This window comes from Xiphophorus hellerii, chromosome 4, assembly GCF_003331165.1.
Source record: "Xiphophorus hellerii strain 12219 chromosome 4, Xiphophorus_hellerii-4.1, whole genome shotgun sequence".
Taxonomy (NCBI): Eukaryota; Metazoa; Chordata; class Actinopteri; order Cyprinodontiformes; family Poeciliidae; genus Xiphophorus; species Xiphophorus hellerii.
Window position 1 is genome coordinate 10,912,449 of NC_045675.1, and position 19,310 is coordinate 10,931,758.

General features: G+C 36.0%; 1 protein-coding gene across 2 annotated transcripts in view; it reads right to left on the reverse strand.

Annotated features, from left to right (window-relative positions):
- Positions 1 to 19,310, reverse strand: part of mdga1 (MAM domain containing glycosylphosphatidylinositol anchor 1) — a 182,254-nt gene that overhangs the window by 21,525 nt on the left and 141,419 nt on the right. For both annotated transcript variants that reach the window (XM_032561218.1, XM_032561217.1), the window contains exons 10-15: positions 13,602 to 13,868; positions 13,346 to 13,494; positions 4,655 to 4,835; positions 4,511 to 4,534; positions 1,462 to 1,614; positions 273 to 434 (exon numbers count right to left, since the gene is read on the reverse strand). In XM_032561218.1, coding sequence (XP_032417109.1) covers positions 273 to 434; positions 1,462 to 1,614; positions 4,511 to 4,534; positions 4,655 to 4,835; positions 13,346 to 13,494; positions 13,602 to 13,868 — 936 coding nt within the window. The remainder of the gene's footprint in view (positions 1 to 272; positions 435 to 1,461; positions 1,615 to 4,510; positions 4,535 to 4,654; positions 4,836 to 13,345; positions 13,495 to 13,601; positions 13,869 to 19,310) is intronic.

Genomic DNA, 19,310 nt, shown 5'->3' on the forward strand with positions numbered 1-19,310 from the left:
AAAGCACACAAATGCAGACACACTGATGCACACCCAAAAAAACATCCTAGGGCATACCCTTTAACACCCTCCCTGAATAATCTGTGTGTCCTGCAAACACGCACTCTGCGTTATTGTGTCATACAAGCTCCACACATAGGGGTCAAGCTCCAAATTCAGCCTTTGGCCGAAGATAGACGTGAATGTTTCTGCTAGTATATTCTTGTGCATTGTGCTTTTACGATTGCTTTTATATGATAAATGAAATTATGTGAATGTTTGTGAGCACTCACCAATATGTTTGCCCTTCATGTGATAATAGAAGGAGACGCAGTATGGGACTCGGCCAGAGCCCTTGGGACCCCTGACTGAAGACACATTAAAAAGTGGAGAGAGAAGACGAGCCTTGTCGCCTTGAGCACGCGGCCGTGATGCTTCGATGTACATGTAATACCCTGCAATCAACCAGGAAACAAAAAGAATTAGAGCTGAAATTTGATTCTGAACTGTCAAGGAGTCATTAAAAGTCAAGACAGTGAATCAGTGTTTAAATAACAGGGTCACAGGCAATGATTTGCAATGTTTTGCAATTGTTTGGAGATGAAATTAAACTGAAAACCCAATTTAATTAATAGCATTTGCCTCGTTCTCCAGCATGGTTCAACAATCAACAAACAAAGATCAGAGTTTCCTAAGCCTTATTCTTAGTCTGCCATGAAAACAGAATTATAGTAGCTTTCTTGTGCTTATTTGTTGTGGAATAATTATATAAAACACATACTATACTGAAATTTTATATTTACAACTATTACATTTATACAAGCTGCTACAGCTTCATTTGATCATTCATTTATTCCTGTCAGCTCTGTTTCATTGTTGGATTTCTGTTTTTTTCATATTCTGTATCTGCAGGTGCAAATTTTGATTTACATTAAATAATAATTTTGTTGAACTATCAACTGCTTTATGCCAGATAGTTTCTGCATTTTGGTGCTCCAGCAGAACATTGTATAACATTTTTATAGAGGACATGAGCTTTGAAAATTGTTTTAATTAATTAAGTTAATCTTTATGCAGATGCTCTCAGACAGACAACTCAGGCTGTGACAATTAAATAGAGCCACTGTTGACACTGAATAATCTAGCAGTTAAAGAAACAACTTTAACTGTTCAGCAAATACTTTTGAACCATTATTTTACACACATTTTTGTGCACGTTTGATGTAAATGTTGCATCAATATTGGCCAATGTATTCTTTTATTTTAAATATTTAATCATGACATGGTTCAATATCCATCCATACACACATTTTCTTTCCAATTATCCTTGGAAAATGATAAGGCTAACTTAAAGTATTTTTCCAAAGCCAAAGCTCAGAATTTCTCCCATGCCCAAGTTTCTGGTTCTTCTAACAACTAGTTCCATGTTTCTCTACAGAAACATATGACTCTGCCTTTAAGATGACTTCCCCATTTCCTTACCCTCTTTTGTTCCACTGCGGTCAGTCTCTGGTCCAGTATTCGCAGATCGTTTGGGATTGTGCGTCAGATTATTCTGTCTTGTCCAATCAAAGTTATCACTCCGGTCTTGGGAGAAGCCACAGATCCTGTCATCCTCAAACCCACACACCTGGTCTAAGTTGTGTGAATACATGGACGAAAAGAAATGAGAGACAGAAGAAAAAGAAAAAAAAACTTTTATTCATAATATATTACATTGGAGATAGGAGAAGCTGCAGGTGATGAAATGTCTTTGATCAAGTTTCCCAAAACATGCCAACAATAAATGTGTAAAAATTACCTCCTCAAAATGCACTTCAGTCGACAAATTAGTAATTACTAAAAGATGATAGACACAGTGTGGAAGGCAAGTTAGATATTTCAAAGTGTATCATTGGCATCTTGTTTCACCCAGAATGTTCCAGGATATTATAAATGAAATAATATCAAAATTTGTATTTATTTCATGTTATTTATGTATTTATTTATTCAATGAAATAGATCAAAACAGAATTACTAAATTTCAAATCAATCATTGAAACAAACTGCTTAACATTTAGATTTTTTATGTCTGAGAAATGCAGATCCCACTTTCTGTACACCAACCTGAATAAATGTAGATTTATTTTCCAAATCAGTTCTTATTTTGTGCTGCATATTCAAAAATCTCCCCCCAATTTAAATTACATGACTGAAACAATAATTAACACTAACATGTACATTCAGGAAGTTTTTGATTGACAAAGAAGCATAAGTTAAAGAAAAATAAAAAATTTCCCAAGGTGGTTACACTTTCAAAATGTAAAATATAATTGTACTCAAAGATATAGACTGGTGATGTGATCAGATTTGGTTTTACTGTATATTCTTTTGGGATCTTTGGAATTACTTTCTTGTCTTCAGATTTACTTGTTTCCTTTTGAGTTACGGTGCACATCAGAAACAGCATATTTCATCATTCCTAATGCTGATGTCTCTTGTTAAGCAAGATAAAGTAGCTTTTCTCTATGGTGTTGTCACCTTCATTAGCCCATCTTGTGGGCTTTGCCATTATCAAAGACTCACTAGACATAAGAGTATGACAGCAGCCATCTAAAACCATCCAAGCTGACAGCCTCGGCAAGAGCATCCTGGAGACACACAGACATGCAGTCTGATAAAGATGCTCGTGGTTCTCGCTCCCCATGAGGATGGCCCGCACACTCTCTTTTGTTTCAGGGAGCTAATCTATTACTATTCACACCCTTCTCCACTTCATGCACCGCTTTCAATTTACACCGTTGTTCCCGCAGTCTGTTCCAATCTGCTGTTGTTTTAATTGCTTCACCCTGGCAGAGCCAACTGCCACTCCTGGCAGGAAAATGCAGCGTGTCTCTTAATGAACAAAACACAGAAGACCCGACCGACTGAGAACGACGGGGATGAGATGCATGGAGACAGTGGAGTGTGTTTAATAAAACCAATGAATGCAGGAGGAAAGGAGGCTAAATTGTACAGTTTGATATAGCATGTTTCAACGGTATTGGTCCATAACCTGATATAACAATTTTTTTATTTTATTATTTCATTTAATTTGATATTACATTTAATTATCTTTTCACATTGTTAACTCCCTTTTGTCTGTAACATAAAGATATGCTTGCAAATCAGACTATTCCACTTTAGTAAGACAGGTGCCCTCTAACATTTATTTATGATGTAGATAAATGTTAGATGAATGTTGTACCACAGAGAGGGCTGCATATTAAGCATTTATTTCTCATAAATTTGAGATTATTCTTTATAGCTAAAGGAAAACCCCAAATTCAGTTTTTCAAAAAATTACAATATGATATAAGAGCATTTAAAATTTGTTTATGATAAAGAAATGTTATTATTCAATGTATAGTGGGTTGATGATGATCAGATAGAGGCTCTGCTAACGTGTTATGCCCAAGTCGGTTTACTAGCGGCTTTCAGCTCAATTGTTGGCTCTGGCATCTTTCACCTTCCTCTTAAAGTATCAAATACTGTGGAACCTTCACACCGGGCATAAAGCAATGAGGATTATGTGCCTTTCCACTGTTTGCTCCATATTTTCAAAAAGCAATTCACAATGCATGTTCATCTAAAAAAAAAAAAAGGGACTTTGGACTACTAAGCAACTGTCAACTACTTTTTCTCTTCAGCATAGGTAAAAAGTTTCTAATTTAGTGTCTGGTGCAGAAGTGGCTTAACACAAATAATGTGATAGTTGAAGCTTATGCTTCTTGTCTCTGTGTTTCCTCTTTCAGCAGTCCATACACTTTCAATTTCCCCTGGCTTTTAAATGGGCTTTGCTTTCAATCATCCTAAGGTTGTGGTTATGCCTGACAGTTGCTTATGCACATCTTTCCATAACACTTTTACATAACTTTCAACTTACCATTAATATGTGTGGATTTAGCACTCTGTGAAGTGCCAACTTCTTAGCAATGACATTTTGTGGCTTACCAGCCCATAGAAGGTGTCAATGACTCCCTATTGGAAATCTCTGAGCTCACTAAACAGCCATAATATGGTCAAAAGACAACCTTTCCATATCCATAAGTAATATGATTTTTTTTTTAAAAGCTTTAATTTCTAGTAGCCGTAATCATAATCATCTAAATTAACGGAAACATAACAGGGATGTCCATAAAATACCTGATAATATTCTAATTTACTGAGATAAACATCTACACAGATTAAAAAGAAGAGCCGCCTCATTGAATTTATTATTGAATGTTTGTGGAAACAGCTGTCAAGTAAAGTAAATTCACTCATTCATTTAAAATGGTGGTTATGCTACCACCATTTTAAATCTGGCTCCGTGACTGTTCTTCTTGCAAACTCAATGGCATACTAGTGTAAAATCAAATTGAACCCAAATTGTTCTAAAGTAGTATAACAATGATGGGCAGCAAAGTTATAGTATAAGCATCCTTAGATTGAGGAGTAAGGTCTGAAAAAGACTAGTCCTCACTTTAAAATAGAAAAGTGGAAAAAATAAATAATATTTGTTTAGTCTTACCTGAAGATCGTGGATAGGTGTAGGCTGTAAGAAAATTACATTTGCATTATTATCTACATAAGCACATTATTATCTGTGTTTTGAGCATATTCATAAACATTATAATTCTTTACACAAAAATGAAGGACATGAAAAGAGACTTACGTTCTGAGTACAAAATGATTCGGCTGACATAGTCCCCCGTGCAGTAGGTGGTGATGGGAGCCAGTCGAACCTCATAGGACAGGGGAATTCTCAGGTCTGTTATTTTGTGGGACATCAGCACACCTTTCTCTGGCTCTTTACCCTTCAGGTTTATTTGCTTTGTCACAAGGTTCTGCTTGTTCTGTGCAGGTGAAATGCAAAACATTTTTGTAAATATTAGAAGAGCAAGGAGTGTGATGAATCCCGCTTTCATTGTATTTGGCACTGAAATTCATAAATTCACCACTGCCAGTCATCATTCCTCATCCCTAAACTAAAAGTGGGCATAGGTAATGTTCACTCAAAAATAAGAAGTATACCTGATGTGCTTTCTTACATTACTGAAACCAGACTACGAGTTGCCCAAGTTTTCTTTGTATTATCACTATTTGTAAATGCATTTGTCAGAGTCTTAATTATCCACTAACAACTCTAACACGGCCATTTTAGTTAATAAATGTCAGTACAAACTTACCACTTCTGGGCATTTTTCCCAAACATCTTACCACTGGGCTTAGATAGTCTTGAATTCCATAAAATTTTCAGTCTATTTTTTATTTTTTTATCCAAAACAAATCTGTCCTGCTTTACTCATTAAAAGCTTTGGAGGCCCTCGCATGCAATATTACTTTGGAGTTTGCTCTCTCAGCAATTTGTGGCCTAAAAAATACATGTTGGTCCAGTTTTAGAGCACTCAGCGAGATAAGTAATTTCCCATAATGATGACAAGACAAGGACTCGATAGCCATTACTTGAGAAGCAGGAATCAAACACATATTTCTTCAACTGTCTCTGTTCAGTTATTTTGCTTTTCAGCAAGCGTTGTAATGTACAACCAAATCACATCGCCTCCCACATAAACAACTGTAAATCAATTAATCTGGCTGTGGATCATACAAATGTAAAATGATTATCATGTTAACCAAGTCCAGTTGTTGTCTCATTTTTAAGTTTTTTTTTTTTTTTGTCACCATCGCATTTAGTAAAGAGCTATAGCTATGTTATTCCACCCACAGAGAGAAGGATCCATTAGCTGTGTATCTGCCTCTGATCCCAGCTACTTAAAGACCTGACAGTGAACTCAATCTAATGCATTAGGTCAGCCACTTCACCATAACAACTTGGTACACCCACAGCATGCCATTATCAGGTAACGCATGAAGAAGAAGAGCTCTCTCTCTATGTGTGTGAGCAGATATTGTGTGTGTGATTTTGTGTTAATGGTAAATGTGCAGTGTACCAACTCTAAATGTTCAGCTAATGGAGCCTTGGGTGATTCTTCTGTAGCACTACATTTATTTAGATTTTTATCACATTTGCTGAATATGATTTCATATACCTGTTGATGTATTGTTTTTAATAAACATAAAAATTGACTACGTACTATCCTGTGTATGGGCCGACTGTTCAATATTTACAACACCATCAACACATTTCCTACAATGTTTCTACATGCAGCTCCGTATGTAGACCGTGACATCCCTACTCGGGTTTCCTCTGGCAGTCAGTTTGAGGTCTTGCTGCTTCCATTGTATTCCCATAAACCAACACATATTCAAACTTAGCCTGGCAGAGTTGATAATTTTTATTGACCAGACCACAGTGAGTCATGCCCTGCCTGCCAGGAATTTGGTTCTCTCACTCCAATTACTGTTTGAGCCTCCCATGGCAGCCACATCCCCAAGCCCTCCAAGTGTGCACTTGGCAGCAAGCTTTGAATCAAATCCTTCTTTCCTAACCAGGCTCTATGCCACTAGCTGTGCTGCCTGTTCATTCTCCTTTTCTCACTGCCATTCTGGCTAGGTCCATGCCAGTTGATCCAACTTTTCACACTCTGTTCCTGGTCAGGAAGGATCTCCACCCTGACTTCCTGACACCAAACAAAGCAAACAAAATGGTGGGTTTTCAGATTAAACCTTTCATCCATCTAGTAACACACTATAACATTCAACATGTATAAGATTAGGTGACGCTTGAATGATAATTCAGACAGCAAACTTGACCTGTGCCGCTGCTTCACATTTGAACATATTCACCTTTGGCTGAATATATTAAGCATGAACTAACAATTTGTGTGGACTATTTAAGCTGTAAGACCTCTGCATATGCTTTTGAGGTCACAGATCTTCTCCTCACTTCCTGACATGGAGAAGACAGATTCAGAAAGGTAGAAAGGCACTTATCCTTTCATGATCTGTTGAGTAGCATGGCCATGGGGTGAGGAGATCTGAGAAAAGATGCCAAACTCGGATTGCATTATATTCCCTAATAAAAAGATTTTTAAACATTTACCTGTTAGTTGTAGGATAAAATATATATATAATTAGGCAATACATTGCTGCACAGTTGATGAAAAGTTACAATTAAACTTTGAAATGGCATTACTCACTACACAGTGCACTAGAGAGTGAAGCTGTGGCCAATTTAAACAGAGCTTGAGCTGTATGTAATATTCTCCCTGCCTCTTCACCTGTGTTTAGTTCCCCTTTTATCTGCACCTGTGTTTTATCTGTTAATTACCCTGCCACTATTTAGGTTTCTTACTTTTCCATGGTAACTGCCTGATCATCTATCTTGTCTTGCTTGTGCAATGGGGTTTTTTTTTCCTTAAGATTTTTTGCTATAAATCAGCTGAGGTTCACACACTTCTAAATCTGCTTACTATTTGTGTTTAGCTCTGACCTTACAACCAGTGACAAACTTGACCCATATATTTGTTTTCTGAACAGCTAAAATAAACGTAATGTAATAACTGACAAGGTTTTAAGTGACTGTTCTCAAGGTTTCTGGTGAGTGTCTTCATTGACATCCAGAGAAAATTACATAGGCCACAAAATGCCAAGTGTTAGAGTGTGGATCATTGATGGCAAACCATACTAAAACTGCATGCAATGTTTCAGTTTTCTCAAATGCATGAAATGTGTTTGCTGCTTATGATGTACTTTTGTTCTGTATACAGTGTTTGTATTGGGAATTCACAATCTGGTAAGACACGGGGAGAGAAGAAAAAAAATTTTCTGCAATGACAGAATGAAATATGAATAACTGAAAATCTATTCACCTTCTATTGTTGTCCAAAATTCTTTAAAAAATTATTTGCTGAATAGAAAAGTGGTTGGGACAGTCATGTCGTTTAAGCCACTTCAATTAATTAGCAAATGAAGGTGTGTAAGATTTCATCAAAGCAGACTTAGCATCTGCATAGATCTTCATGGAATAAAAAACTTCCTATTCTTGAATACTACCAGTATACATTCCACAGCAGTAAGATCTTCGAGTTGGATAGATGGTGTCTAAAAATCTTTTGAGATGTCCAAGATATCTGTGACAGCTTGGTTTAATGTATTATGTATGGTGCAGTGTTGGGTGAATGGAAAGGCCATGCAGGAGCATTATTTGCTTGTCTTCCTACACCATACAATTAAAATACTACCGCTGGAGTAAACACATACAATGTTTCACTCTGTGGGGAATGCATTTTCTGTCTTCCTTTAATACAACAATGCATGCAATAAGAAAGAAAAGAAAATCTGTTTTGAGAGGAAATGCCTCTATAGAGACATTTGTTGCTTTGCACAGCTAGTTTAGTCAACTTCTGCAATAAAGCTGAAAAAGTATGGTGATATAATAAAAAATTACATGGTGATCATTTTGAGATGTTTGAGCTTTAAGAATAAAAAGAAACAGTCTTTATGTGTGAGTGACCATGTTCTGAAGACAGACCTATCTGCTCTTACACTGAGGATGAAATGCAAAAAAAGAGAGAATATTTATATTATTTATATATATCCATATATATACAGTATATATTTACATATATAGATATATATATATATGCAATGAATGCTGTTTTCGGGGTAGGGTTTAGGTATGAATCAAGTTTAAATTAGGATTAGGTAAGGTTCTTGTGAAGATAAAAAGACACTATGTGTAGATGTGTGCATGGCTCTAGATTTCATGAAAGAAAAAAAAGAGCAGGATAAGAAAGATGCAAAACATATTTTGAAATGGAATGATATCAGATGATAAAGTCTATATTACCACCTTGATGGGCGCGCGTGTGCATGTGTGTGTTCATTGGAAACAGATGCTCCCAGGAATTTCAGTCAGGAAGTGTTTGTAGCTGTGTCTTTATCAGATTGTCATCAAAGACACAACAAGACAAAGAATGTGTGAAAGGGAAGATAGGCTGCCACAAAACACAAGCATAGGCTGATATATAAGAGACTTGGACTGACAAAATGTGTGAGGTTAAATTTTAATCTGTTAATGATCTCTTTCATCACTAATTAAGCAAATGAGAGACTTTAAGTGATATTGTGTATGTGGAAAGTTCAGAGAGTTGACATTCTGTGTAAAATATGGATGTTTGCATGTCATCTCTTAGTAGCGGTACTCATGAATCTGTAAGTACGCACTACCTGCATAGTTATAGTAGAAATCTTCACAAATTAGATTCAATGTAAAATATATAATGTGTCATTAATATTTTCAATCTGTCATATATTATGTTAATGGGGATGCCGGTTTGTCCATCTTAAAATGTTTGATTAAAAATTGATCCATAAATGACATACATTACATTTAATTGCACTAGGACAATTTCCAAACTGATTTGATCATATATATATATATATATATATATATATATATATATATATATATATATATATATATATATCCTGTATATACAGTATATATAATATAAAAGTGAACATTACCATAAAAAATGAGTTTGTGTGAATTTCATTTACTAATTCAAACAGAAATATGTATGTTTAACATAAATAGACTTCTAAAATAAACTGGGATGCGATCTAGTATAAACAGGAGGAAGTAAAAAGTAGCAACAGAAACTGCATTTTTTTGTCTGAAATGTATTGGAGACTATTCAACTGGTGATATATTTCTTTCAGATAAAAGACTGCAATAATTCATTTAGATTTATGGTTGACATTCATTTCATGTTAATCTATGTAGAAACATTTGGGAGTAATTTCTAAAATTTTGTAATGAGAACCACAAAGAAAACCCTTTTTGTGAGTCTAGCCTTGTTTGACAGATTATAATGTTATTTGAGTGTTTTCCATGAACTGAACACACTGATTTTACTTTGAATTACACAAACTACTTTCTATGTGGCCTTTCAGTTTTTATAATGCTTTTTTTTTCCTACTTTGTTTTATATCTCGATTTAGGATGTAGAAATTAGACAATCGTGAGCCATAATCCTGGACGCAACCTAAGGGCAAGAACACAAAATTGTAATGAATTTTCTTTAAGTCAGAAAAAAGTAGTTTCAATTTAGGGTTATTTTATTAGGGCAATCTTTATTCAAGTTCATCAGAATCATTTTTAAAACACTGTATGCTCGTTATTATTAATAAGCAATTAGCTGATAAGACAATTGAAAAAAAAACCCAGTAAAAATTATAATTCAGTAGAAGCTACAACAAGTAATTTATAATGGTTAAAAGTGTTAATATCTTGGTAATTCTCACAATAATAATCCTACTAATTTGATTAATTTGCGTATCCTAATATAAAGTGTTACTGACCTTTGACAGCATTATAAAAAATTCTGTAATGAACAACAAATTGTTTAGTTTATTTGGCTGTCCTATTGAAAAAAAAAGAAAAACTAAAATTATCGTATAAACATCACTTCCGAGAAGTAAACACATAAATTTCCAACGATACTTTGGATGAAGATTATGGTGCAAAGAAATGGAGTGTATCGACTGCTTGATAGAAAAAGTACGGCCCGTCAACGCAGCTAATTCCTGCACAGATAAATCCCCCCACAGTAAGATAACAAGCAGTCTGACACTGACTCACATGAATATACATGGATATTGGTAAATGCACTGGCGGGCAATTAAACACAGTATTTACATACTCCAAACTGAATGGATAAAGTTGAATAAATGTACACAGGCTTACATCAGAAAAACACAAAATTAAAATGCAAATACAAGCAAATGGAAAAAACTTTGCAGCCATGTTTCAGATCAAACAGTACAGCGAAACATGAACTGATCCTGTCCTCATGTATTTTCCTCAGAGTTTGCATGTCTCCCTTGGGACTCTACATAATTTTCTATGCTCTGAAAAGATAGACTGTCAAGGCGTTAAAAGGATGAACTGTAAAAAAAAAAAAACAAGTAGAAATAGATGGGTTGTGAAACTGAGATATTACATTTGAATGATCCGCTGGTGTACTTAATAGTCAAGAGGACGTGTGAGATTTCATGTTTTTCTTTAATTTGCATTGCAGTCCTCTACTTTGCACCCTTGCACACTCTCTTTCCTTTTTTCTGTTCCTGGTTGCTCTATACTCATGTGAAAAAGTGCAGCAAATAAAAAAATAAATTAATACATTTAAGTAAGCCACAGTTCATGTGACAACATCATGCACTATTTGAAGGCAATGATGGTGAAATGCCAATGAAGTGTACGTCTGTATGTCAATTTCTTAGAGTAGTAATAATGGAACAGAAAAAGAGATCATGGTGGATAACAAGAAGAAATCCCAGAAGAGAAAGAAGATAGAAAACAGAGGAGAAAACAAAATAAGTCTGAACAGAAATCTTTATACATCTCCAAGTTAGAGGGTTCTTCCCTAATGTGAAAAGTACAGCATCAGAGTTTATCTGGGATTAGTAAATCAATACATGCTTCTTGTTGATGTCCAGGTTAATATCAGAGGGCAGAAACTGATTTGTTTATTAAAGATATTCTACTACAGTCCAATTTGTGTGTACAAAACTAATTTAACACTTCTTTTATGGTCATGTAAATAAGCTCGCATTTATGTAAAGTTCATCTTTTGGGAAAACGTAGGAATGTGAAAGATACTGAAAGATTTCAATCTTTCCGAGCAACATACAGATCAAAACAGCAACAAATACCCGGTGCAGAATTTTTTATGATGTTAGGTACTGAACTGTTTTGTGAACATTGAAGCAACTTCTGAAGTCCTTTGCGATAAAGATAAGTCAGGCATCTTATAAAATACAATGATGCAACCTGACTATTTTGATTCTATCGCTATCCTCAGAATGAATAAATCTCACTCTTACATTATATCCAAACTTTTCCTGTTTTAGATCAATTTGGATTGCAAAAGGTTATTTATATAAGAATAATAAAAGGTAAAGGTAATTTTATTTATATAGCACATTTTCAGCAACAAGGCAATACAAAGTGCTTTACATAAATTAAAAAGAAATACAAACAAAATAAGAAACCAAAGGAAAGAGCAAAAGAAGAAAAAAAATCTAATGTTGATCTAAAGTATGCAAACTAGGTGCTCCTGTTCAGGGTTGATAGATAAGTATCCTCTGGTCTAATTCCATTTCTGGGTTGGAGGAATAGGAGTCTAAAAAGTAATCTATTAATGTTGATCCAAAGTATATAAACTAGACATAATAATAAGAGGTTTTGTAGACAATTTCTTAATTAATTTCAATAAATTCAAAGTCAATGTTTTAGAGTACTCATCAGAGTGCTACAGAAAATTTGTGAGCAGAGATGGAAAGTGTGTGTGAGAAAGGTGTCAATTATATACGTTTTGTCAGGAGGAATGGGCCAAAATCATTTCAAGTGTTGTGAAATGTGGAAAGATGGCCAAAACATTGGATCCAAGTTAGCAATGCTATGAAGTAAGTGTATGTGAATATCTCACTTTGAGGAAAGAAAAACAATTCTCAACTTAAACTGATTTTCACCTAATATAAAAAAAAATGAATCCTATCATGAAAAGTTTAGTCTGATGTAACAGTGAGAAAAAGAAAAGGTCCTCTCTTTTTATACAGACAATATAAATCTCTAGTTTTAACTGTAGTTGAAGTATGAACATTTTGATTTCTTTACCTTGTTCTTCTTTACACTTATTCAGTATCAAATTTATTGCAACACTGTTCAGATCTTTAAAGAGATAGCAATTTCAAAAAATAAATATAAAATTAAAGAACCTTACAAAAAAGAAAATACCAAGGAAAACTGGTTGTTTCATTTATTCAGAGCAGGTGTATATTGATGGACTTCAAATGTGTGACACTGCTAAACCCTGTAAAGCCTCTGTTTACTAAATATGCAAAATCCATGACAAAAAGTGAAGCTCTGATGCTTTCCAACTCAATGTCACTTTTGCAAACTTAGGAGGCCTTACCAGTGTTTGTCTTCCAGGGAGGAACACCGACTTTAGTGTTCCTCCCTACCCAAGAGGCTCGCTTACAATCTCTGTGTGCATTACAGTAGAACATCAGAAAGCAATCCCATCGCATGGTTTCCTGTAGTGAACTCTTGTCTCCTATTGCCTGCAGAATGCTTGGCCTATGTTTCTCCATTGTTCTCTACAACTCCTGTGCACCTTTGTATCTAATGCACTGCTAAATTTGGACCATTACTTAGTCTAGATTATTTCCCTCTCTGCTCTGCCCCCCTTTCTATCAACAAATTTGTACAAGTACTCTACATCAAGCCATTTAGATCCTAATAGAGCCTCTCTTTAATCTTGTTTTAAGCAATTGTCAGCATTTGAGAATGTCAAATCATAGTACTGTTATCTAGATCATATGCGAATACAACAATAAGAGTACTGACACAACTGTTTATGTTATTATTGGTGTTTGTGCAGAAGTACTTTACCTTTTGAACATTTAGCCAGTAGCCAATGACAAGGTCGGTAGCCTGTGGATCCCTCTGTGTCCACTGCAGGGTGTAGGAGTAATTATTTCCCTTCAGAATGTGCACTGGGTTTGGTGTATCAAAATAAAACTCAGCATTGTATGGCTGTGCTGTGGGCCAGGAAGTAAAGCAAAATGATAGGTGTAAAAGTGAGCCATGTAGATTATGTTGGAGCAAATTTTGATAAATAAAATGAAATTCCTCTTTTTTCACTTACCAGAGACATTAAATCGGCATGTTGATGTCCCTGCACTGTTACTGACTCTGCACTCATACGTCCCATTGCTAATGAGATCCAGCTTGAACTTCAGCTCTGGTATCTGCTTCAGGTCCGGCATGGACATTCGGATGAACTCGCCGTTGCGGAGCCATCGAATGTCTGTTAGGCGAGGAGGGTTGGACCGTAGCACAGTGCATCTCAGGGTCACTGTCTGAAAGTTCCTGGATCGCACATCCTGAAAGACTGGGTCCAACATGGGAGGGTCTGCAAAGTCAACACACCAGCTCCTTTTAATTCATTATCACAACTTTCTAGACTACTAATCACCATTTTATTTATTTCTTTCATCATGTTTTTAGCAACATGATTTTTTTCAGATTGTCACAGAAATACAGGCATTGACAAATTATCCGCCACAGAAAAACTACTGTTGCCAAAGGGATCAAGCATTACAAGGTGCAATCCCAACCCTGCTGCTAACCAATCCTAACCGGTAGTTATTAACCTGTCTGAAGTGATGTGTGGCTCTGCAGTTAATGACTGACTAACTACTGTTGCCCTGGGGTCAGCGGAGACACAACACAGCCAAATTACTCTGCCACAAATCACAGCTGGGCTAGTTCATCCCATGGCTAATCATGTAGATAGACAAGACACTAATAGTGCTCCTGCTGTATGAACTGTGATGAGATTTTGTGTTAAGGCCCCCAGAGGTGAGGTAGCATCACAGTTGTCCCTTATGCATCAAGTTTATCACGCACTGAAGTGTAATTATGTTCTAATCTATGTTATGTATGTAATTTAGACAGACACAGAACAGGCGGGAGTAAGGGCAGGAGAAAGACAAAAGGATTATGGAAGAGGCAGAAGAGGAAAAATATGCTTTCATCTTGTTTTGTATCAAATGAGAATATTAATTTGACTTAAAATAGATTACTGCTTCACTACTGATTGTAGAATTGGCGTTTTCTGCTGTTTTGCTGGTTTAACTTAACACATTTGTGAGTTGCTATAAACCATACTATTATAGCTCTGACTGTGTTTTGCTTTAAGGTAAACCTCCTTATTCATCTTCAGTCTTCTGCAGCTTTTGTTCATTTTCTTTCATTCTTTTTCCCAGATTCACTGACCAGTCTCCTTGTCCCTGCTAAATAACATCCCCACAGTTTGACACACCCATCACCATCTTTCAAGTTAGGATTGGGTGTTCAGGCTGGTGTTAGGAGTTAGTTTTATGCCAAACATACTGTTTTACAATTCAGTCATAATTTCATCTGACGGCAGCCATATAAGTTTTTCCTTTGTACCATATTGTTTTAATTTTTGATTGCTGAATATTTTTTCATAAACTAAAACTACCGTATTTTCCGGAATATGGAGCGCACCTTACTATAAGCAGCATCTACAAAGTTTTTAAAAAAAACTGGAAATGTACATATATAAACCGCGCCAGACTATAAGCCGCTGATATCTCCGCCGCTCTCGGTTTTTCACAAAGGAGAGGCTAAAGGGCCCCTAATAAATCTGCTAGATTTATTAAAGAGGCAGCCCTGCGTCTCCAAACCCGAACAATGAATTTGTTCACGCCGAGCTTACCTGCAGCGGCTCCATTGCCCTCCTGTACTGCCAGATCGACAGCCTTCAACTTAAAAGCTCCATCATATGAACTTCTTTGTGTGGTTTCCATTATGGGGTTTGTGTTTGAAGAAATTTCTCGTGCCTGCTGTTAGCATGTGCTTGTTCTAAAGGAAAATTGGCGCTTTCTTCTTTGATTTCCAATTTTGACTTCCAATGATTCACTTCCTGCTAAAGAGCCCCCTGGTGGTTGAAGAAAAATCCACAGAAAAGCCGCACCGGGCTATAAGCGGCATGGTTCAGAGCGTGGGAAACAAATGTAGCGGCCTGAAGTCCGAAAAATACAGCACTTTAAACTTCTACAAAATTTCTTCCCTGAACCGTCTGGGGTTCTGTGGTTTTCAGGTTGCTGTTTATCTACTAACGTTTTCTAACCAACCTTTCAGACCTCCACAGAAAAAAGCTCCATTTATACTAAGATTAAACACCGTTGGAATAATTATCAAATGCTACACAGACTGAATCTATGTAGCATAGTGTAAAGAGCTTTTACACTACAGCCACATAAACTTAAAGTTGACAACAAGGACAAAGAGTCAGACCTAAAATGTTTATATTGGAAGAGAACCACTTTTCTCACTGACCCACAGTTGAAAGAAAATTGGTTGGATTCAGGGGTGTCAGATTGACAGGGATTAGATACTTTGCATGACGTAATTTTCAAATTTCTACTCTGGCCTGAATTGTTTTCCTCCCCCTCAAGTACTGCACCATCCAGATTAGATGGGTTTAAATGAAGTACACCTATTTTGTGACTTTGAATATTAATTCATGGTTAGTCAGACAATTTTCAAACTTTGATAATGGCTTGTGCATGTTGTTAAAAAGGTCAATGAAGAGGAAACCTATAACTGCCCACACAATTCTTTTGCATTTGGACATTGATTTGTAGAATTTTGCAAGGATTTTACAGAATATTTATTTTTATTTTATTGTAATTTTTCATCTAGTAGTTCAATCAATCATTCACTCAAGTTTATTTGTACAGCACATTTCAGTATCATAGAAACACAAAAATAAAGTAATAAAAATAACATAGTCGACAACTGAGAAACAATTGAGTGTCAAACATTACATTTTGACGAGTGCCATCATCAAAATCATCAATACAAATTTAACATATTGATAAGTGTTTCATTTGTTATAGTTCAAAAGAAACTCTAAACATGTTGACTTTAGATTAGATTTAAAGGAACTCAGTGTTTCAACTGTTTTGCAGTTTTCTGGAAGTTTGTTCCAGATTTGTAGTACATAGAAGCTGAAGGCTGCTTCTCCGTGTTTGGTTCTGGGGAAGCAGAGCAGACCAGAGCCAGAAGATCTGAGAAGTCTGGAACAACAGCAGATCTTTCTTGTATTTTGGTGATAAGCCGTTCAATGATTTATAAACTAACAACAGTTTTTTTTTATCTACTCTCTGAGCTACAGAGAGCTTGTGTAAGGATTTTAGAACTGAGGTGATAACAATTTTAACTTAAGACAAATGGAATATTTAAGAAACAAAATATTTTTAAACTATATAAAAAAAAAGTCAAGACAGACCTGCAAGCAAATATGAAAGTCATTTTTCTTTGCATGGAAGAAAGTAGGAATGAGTAACAGTTGCACTTGCTTATAGGGAGTAAAATGTCAGATTTCTAGTCCTTCCTCTGCAGACCAGTGAACTCAGCCAGACCAAATTCCTGTTTGAAACCAGTTTATCATTCTGTGCTTGCACTTCAGTCTGAGGAACACGAGTGAGCACCTGAATGCTAAGGAGACTTAAAACCACCCCAGCATTTACCTTCTCAGTTTCTGTGCTGCCTGTTGCTTTTTGGTCAAGACTTTCTACATGTGGATGTCAACATAGTTTCTGACCTTTTTAGTTACTCAACAATTATTGTCGCATACTTTTTATATATCCATGAGCTCTTGAAAATTTAGATAAATGCTATAAAAGGTTTTTTGAGATTTTATGTGATAGATGAATACAATGTATCACATACATATGAAGTGGTAGAAAAATTACCAATGTAATTTAGCAAATCTAATGTTGCTAAAAAAAAATACAGCAGAACCAAATGTCCTCAGAACTTCTAAAATAAGTACATTTTACAAGTCCCTGTGTTATTTAATCATAGAAACAATCAAGCTTTTGTGTAAAGACCTCAGATTTATCAGAGAGCATTAGATAAAAACAGTATTATTCAGGCAAGGGAACACAAACAACAAAGTTGTGGAGAACATCAAAGCATGGTTAGGTTAAGTTACATCCCAATGTTTGAAAATCTCCCAGCTCTTCTCAGTCCGTTATCTAAAACATGCAAAGTACATAATAAAACTGAAAACATAACAGAACCTGGTCATCCACAAAAAAGTGACACAAAAAAGGCCTGGAACCAAAATGCTCTGGAGGAGTTGCAGAGCTCAAAAACTCAAGTGGGAGAATCTGTTGACTGGACAATTATTTGTAATACGATCCACAAATTGGACCTTCATGGAAAAGTTGCAGAAACAAATATACTGTTAAAGTAAAGTTATAAGAAGGCTCTTTGAAGTTTACCACAAGAGACAGAGCAAACAATAACCTGGCCAGATCAAAGTTAAGTTGAAAATCTTTGTGGAAAACATCAAGTGTTGGAAAATCTGATATTGCCTTAAAATCCAATCACTGCACATCAGACTGAACAAACAATCCCCATGGTAAAATGTAGTAGTGGCCGAATTATGCTTTGGGATACATATTAAGAACTGAAAAAAGTAACACTTGCAGAGAAACAAACAAATTGTGAAGTACTAGTATTAGAATTAGAAAAAAAACGTTTGAAAAAAGAGGAGGGTTGGGTGTGAGCCTATGTTCAAGCAGTTTATAAATTATTCCACTCCCTCTGGATTCTGGTAGAAAAGTCATTATTATTAAAATCCTTTACCTAGCCTTATGTATTTTCTGCAACAATTACAGAAGTTTCCAGGCAGTGCATTACACTTTTCAAGCTCATGGGAAATTTCTTTCGTACTTTACTCTCCAAATTCTCTCAAGCCTCATTTTTGCATTCAATTCCTCCTCATTTGGGGTTGACGCTACTGCACCTCAATGTTTCATGGTCAGAATGCTATAATCCATGTAAGCACACCACTGCTATCTGTCTTATTGAATACAAAATGGTTTCAATCCAGGAATGCAACACTGATCAAGCCCAAAGTAAAAGCAAATTCTCACAAAACTGGAAGGGTGGAGTAGGCATGTGTGTGTGTGAGGGGTGGAGGTGTGCGGTGTATAAGGTGTTGTGAGTTAAGAGAGAAAGAGCTCTTAAAAAAGACAACAATGAGGAAGACAAATGACAGAGAGTGTGGTGTGAAGTCAGTGAGTGAGTATGGGATGTGCTGAGCCAATGAAAGGATGCAGGATACAGAAAGAGAATGGCAAGACAGAGAGAGGGCTTCTCTCATGGTCAACAGTTGGCTGATTGATGATGATGAGAATGGCAATGAGGAAGAACATCCACCGCTGTAGGAAAAATAACGAAGAGCGGTAATGGAAAGAAAGGACCCGAGACAAAGTCGGCAGTAGGACATATAAGAGTAGCATATCTGTTTAATTATATCTGCCACATAAAATGATGACATCCGTTCTTCACATTGATCTACCCCAAAAAATGAAGGAAGAAAAGAAAGACAAAATTAAATTGAAAACTTATATGAGATAGGGCTGGGAATAAAATAGGTCAGAAGAACAACAGTAAAAAAAAAAGATCTGGTTTTCTGCATGTTTAATGCTGTACCCACAGAATGATGTTCTTATTTAGGTTGTTTTCTATTGCCAACTTTTTTTTTCTCTCTTTTGGTGAGCACCTCAATATGCTTTCCTCCACTTTCCCAGCTTTCTTCTTGCAACCTCTCTCTTAACCCAGTATCTCTCACTCTTAGACTAGTTCACGTATCTGTCTCTTTGCTCTGTCTTTTTGTCTCAGTCCAAAGTGGGGTGGCCACCTGCTCCATTAATCAGAGTCGGCCCAGTGAGGACAGCAGTGCTCACAGTGTTGGCCCTGCACCCTGCCACCATTAGCAAGCTTTCTAAATACTTTGTGCAGAGAA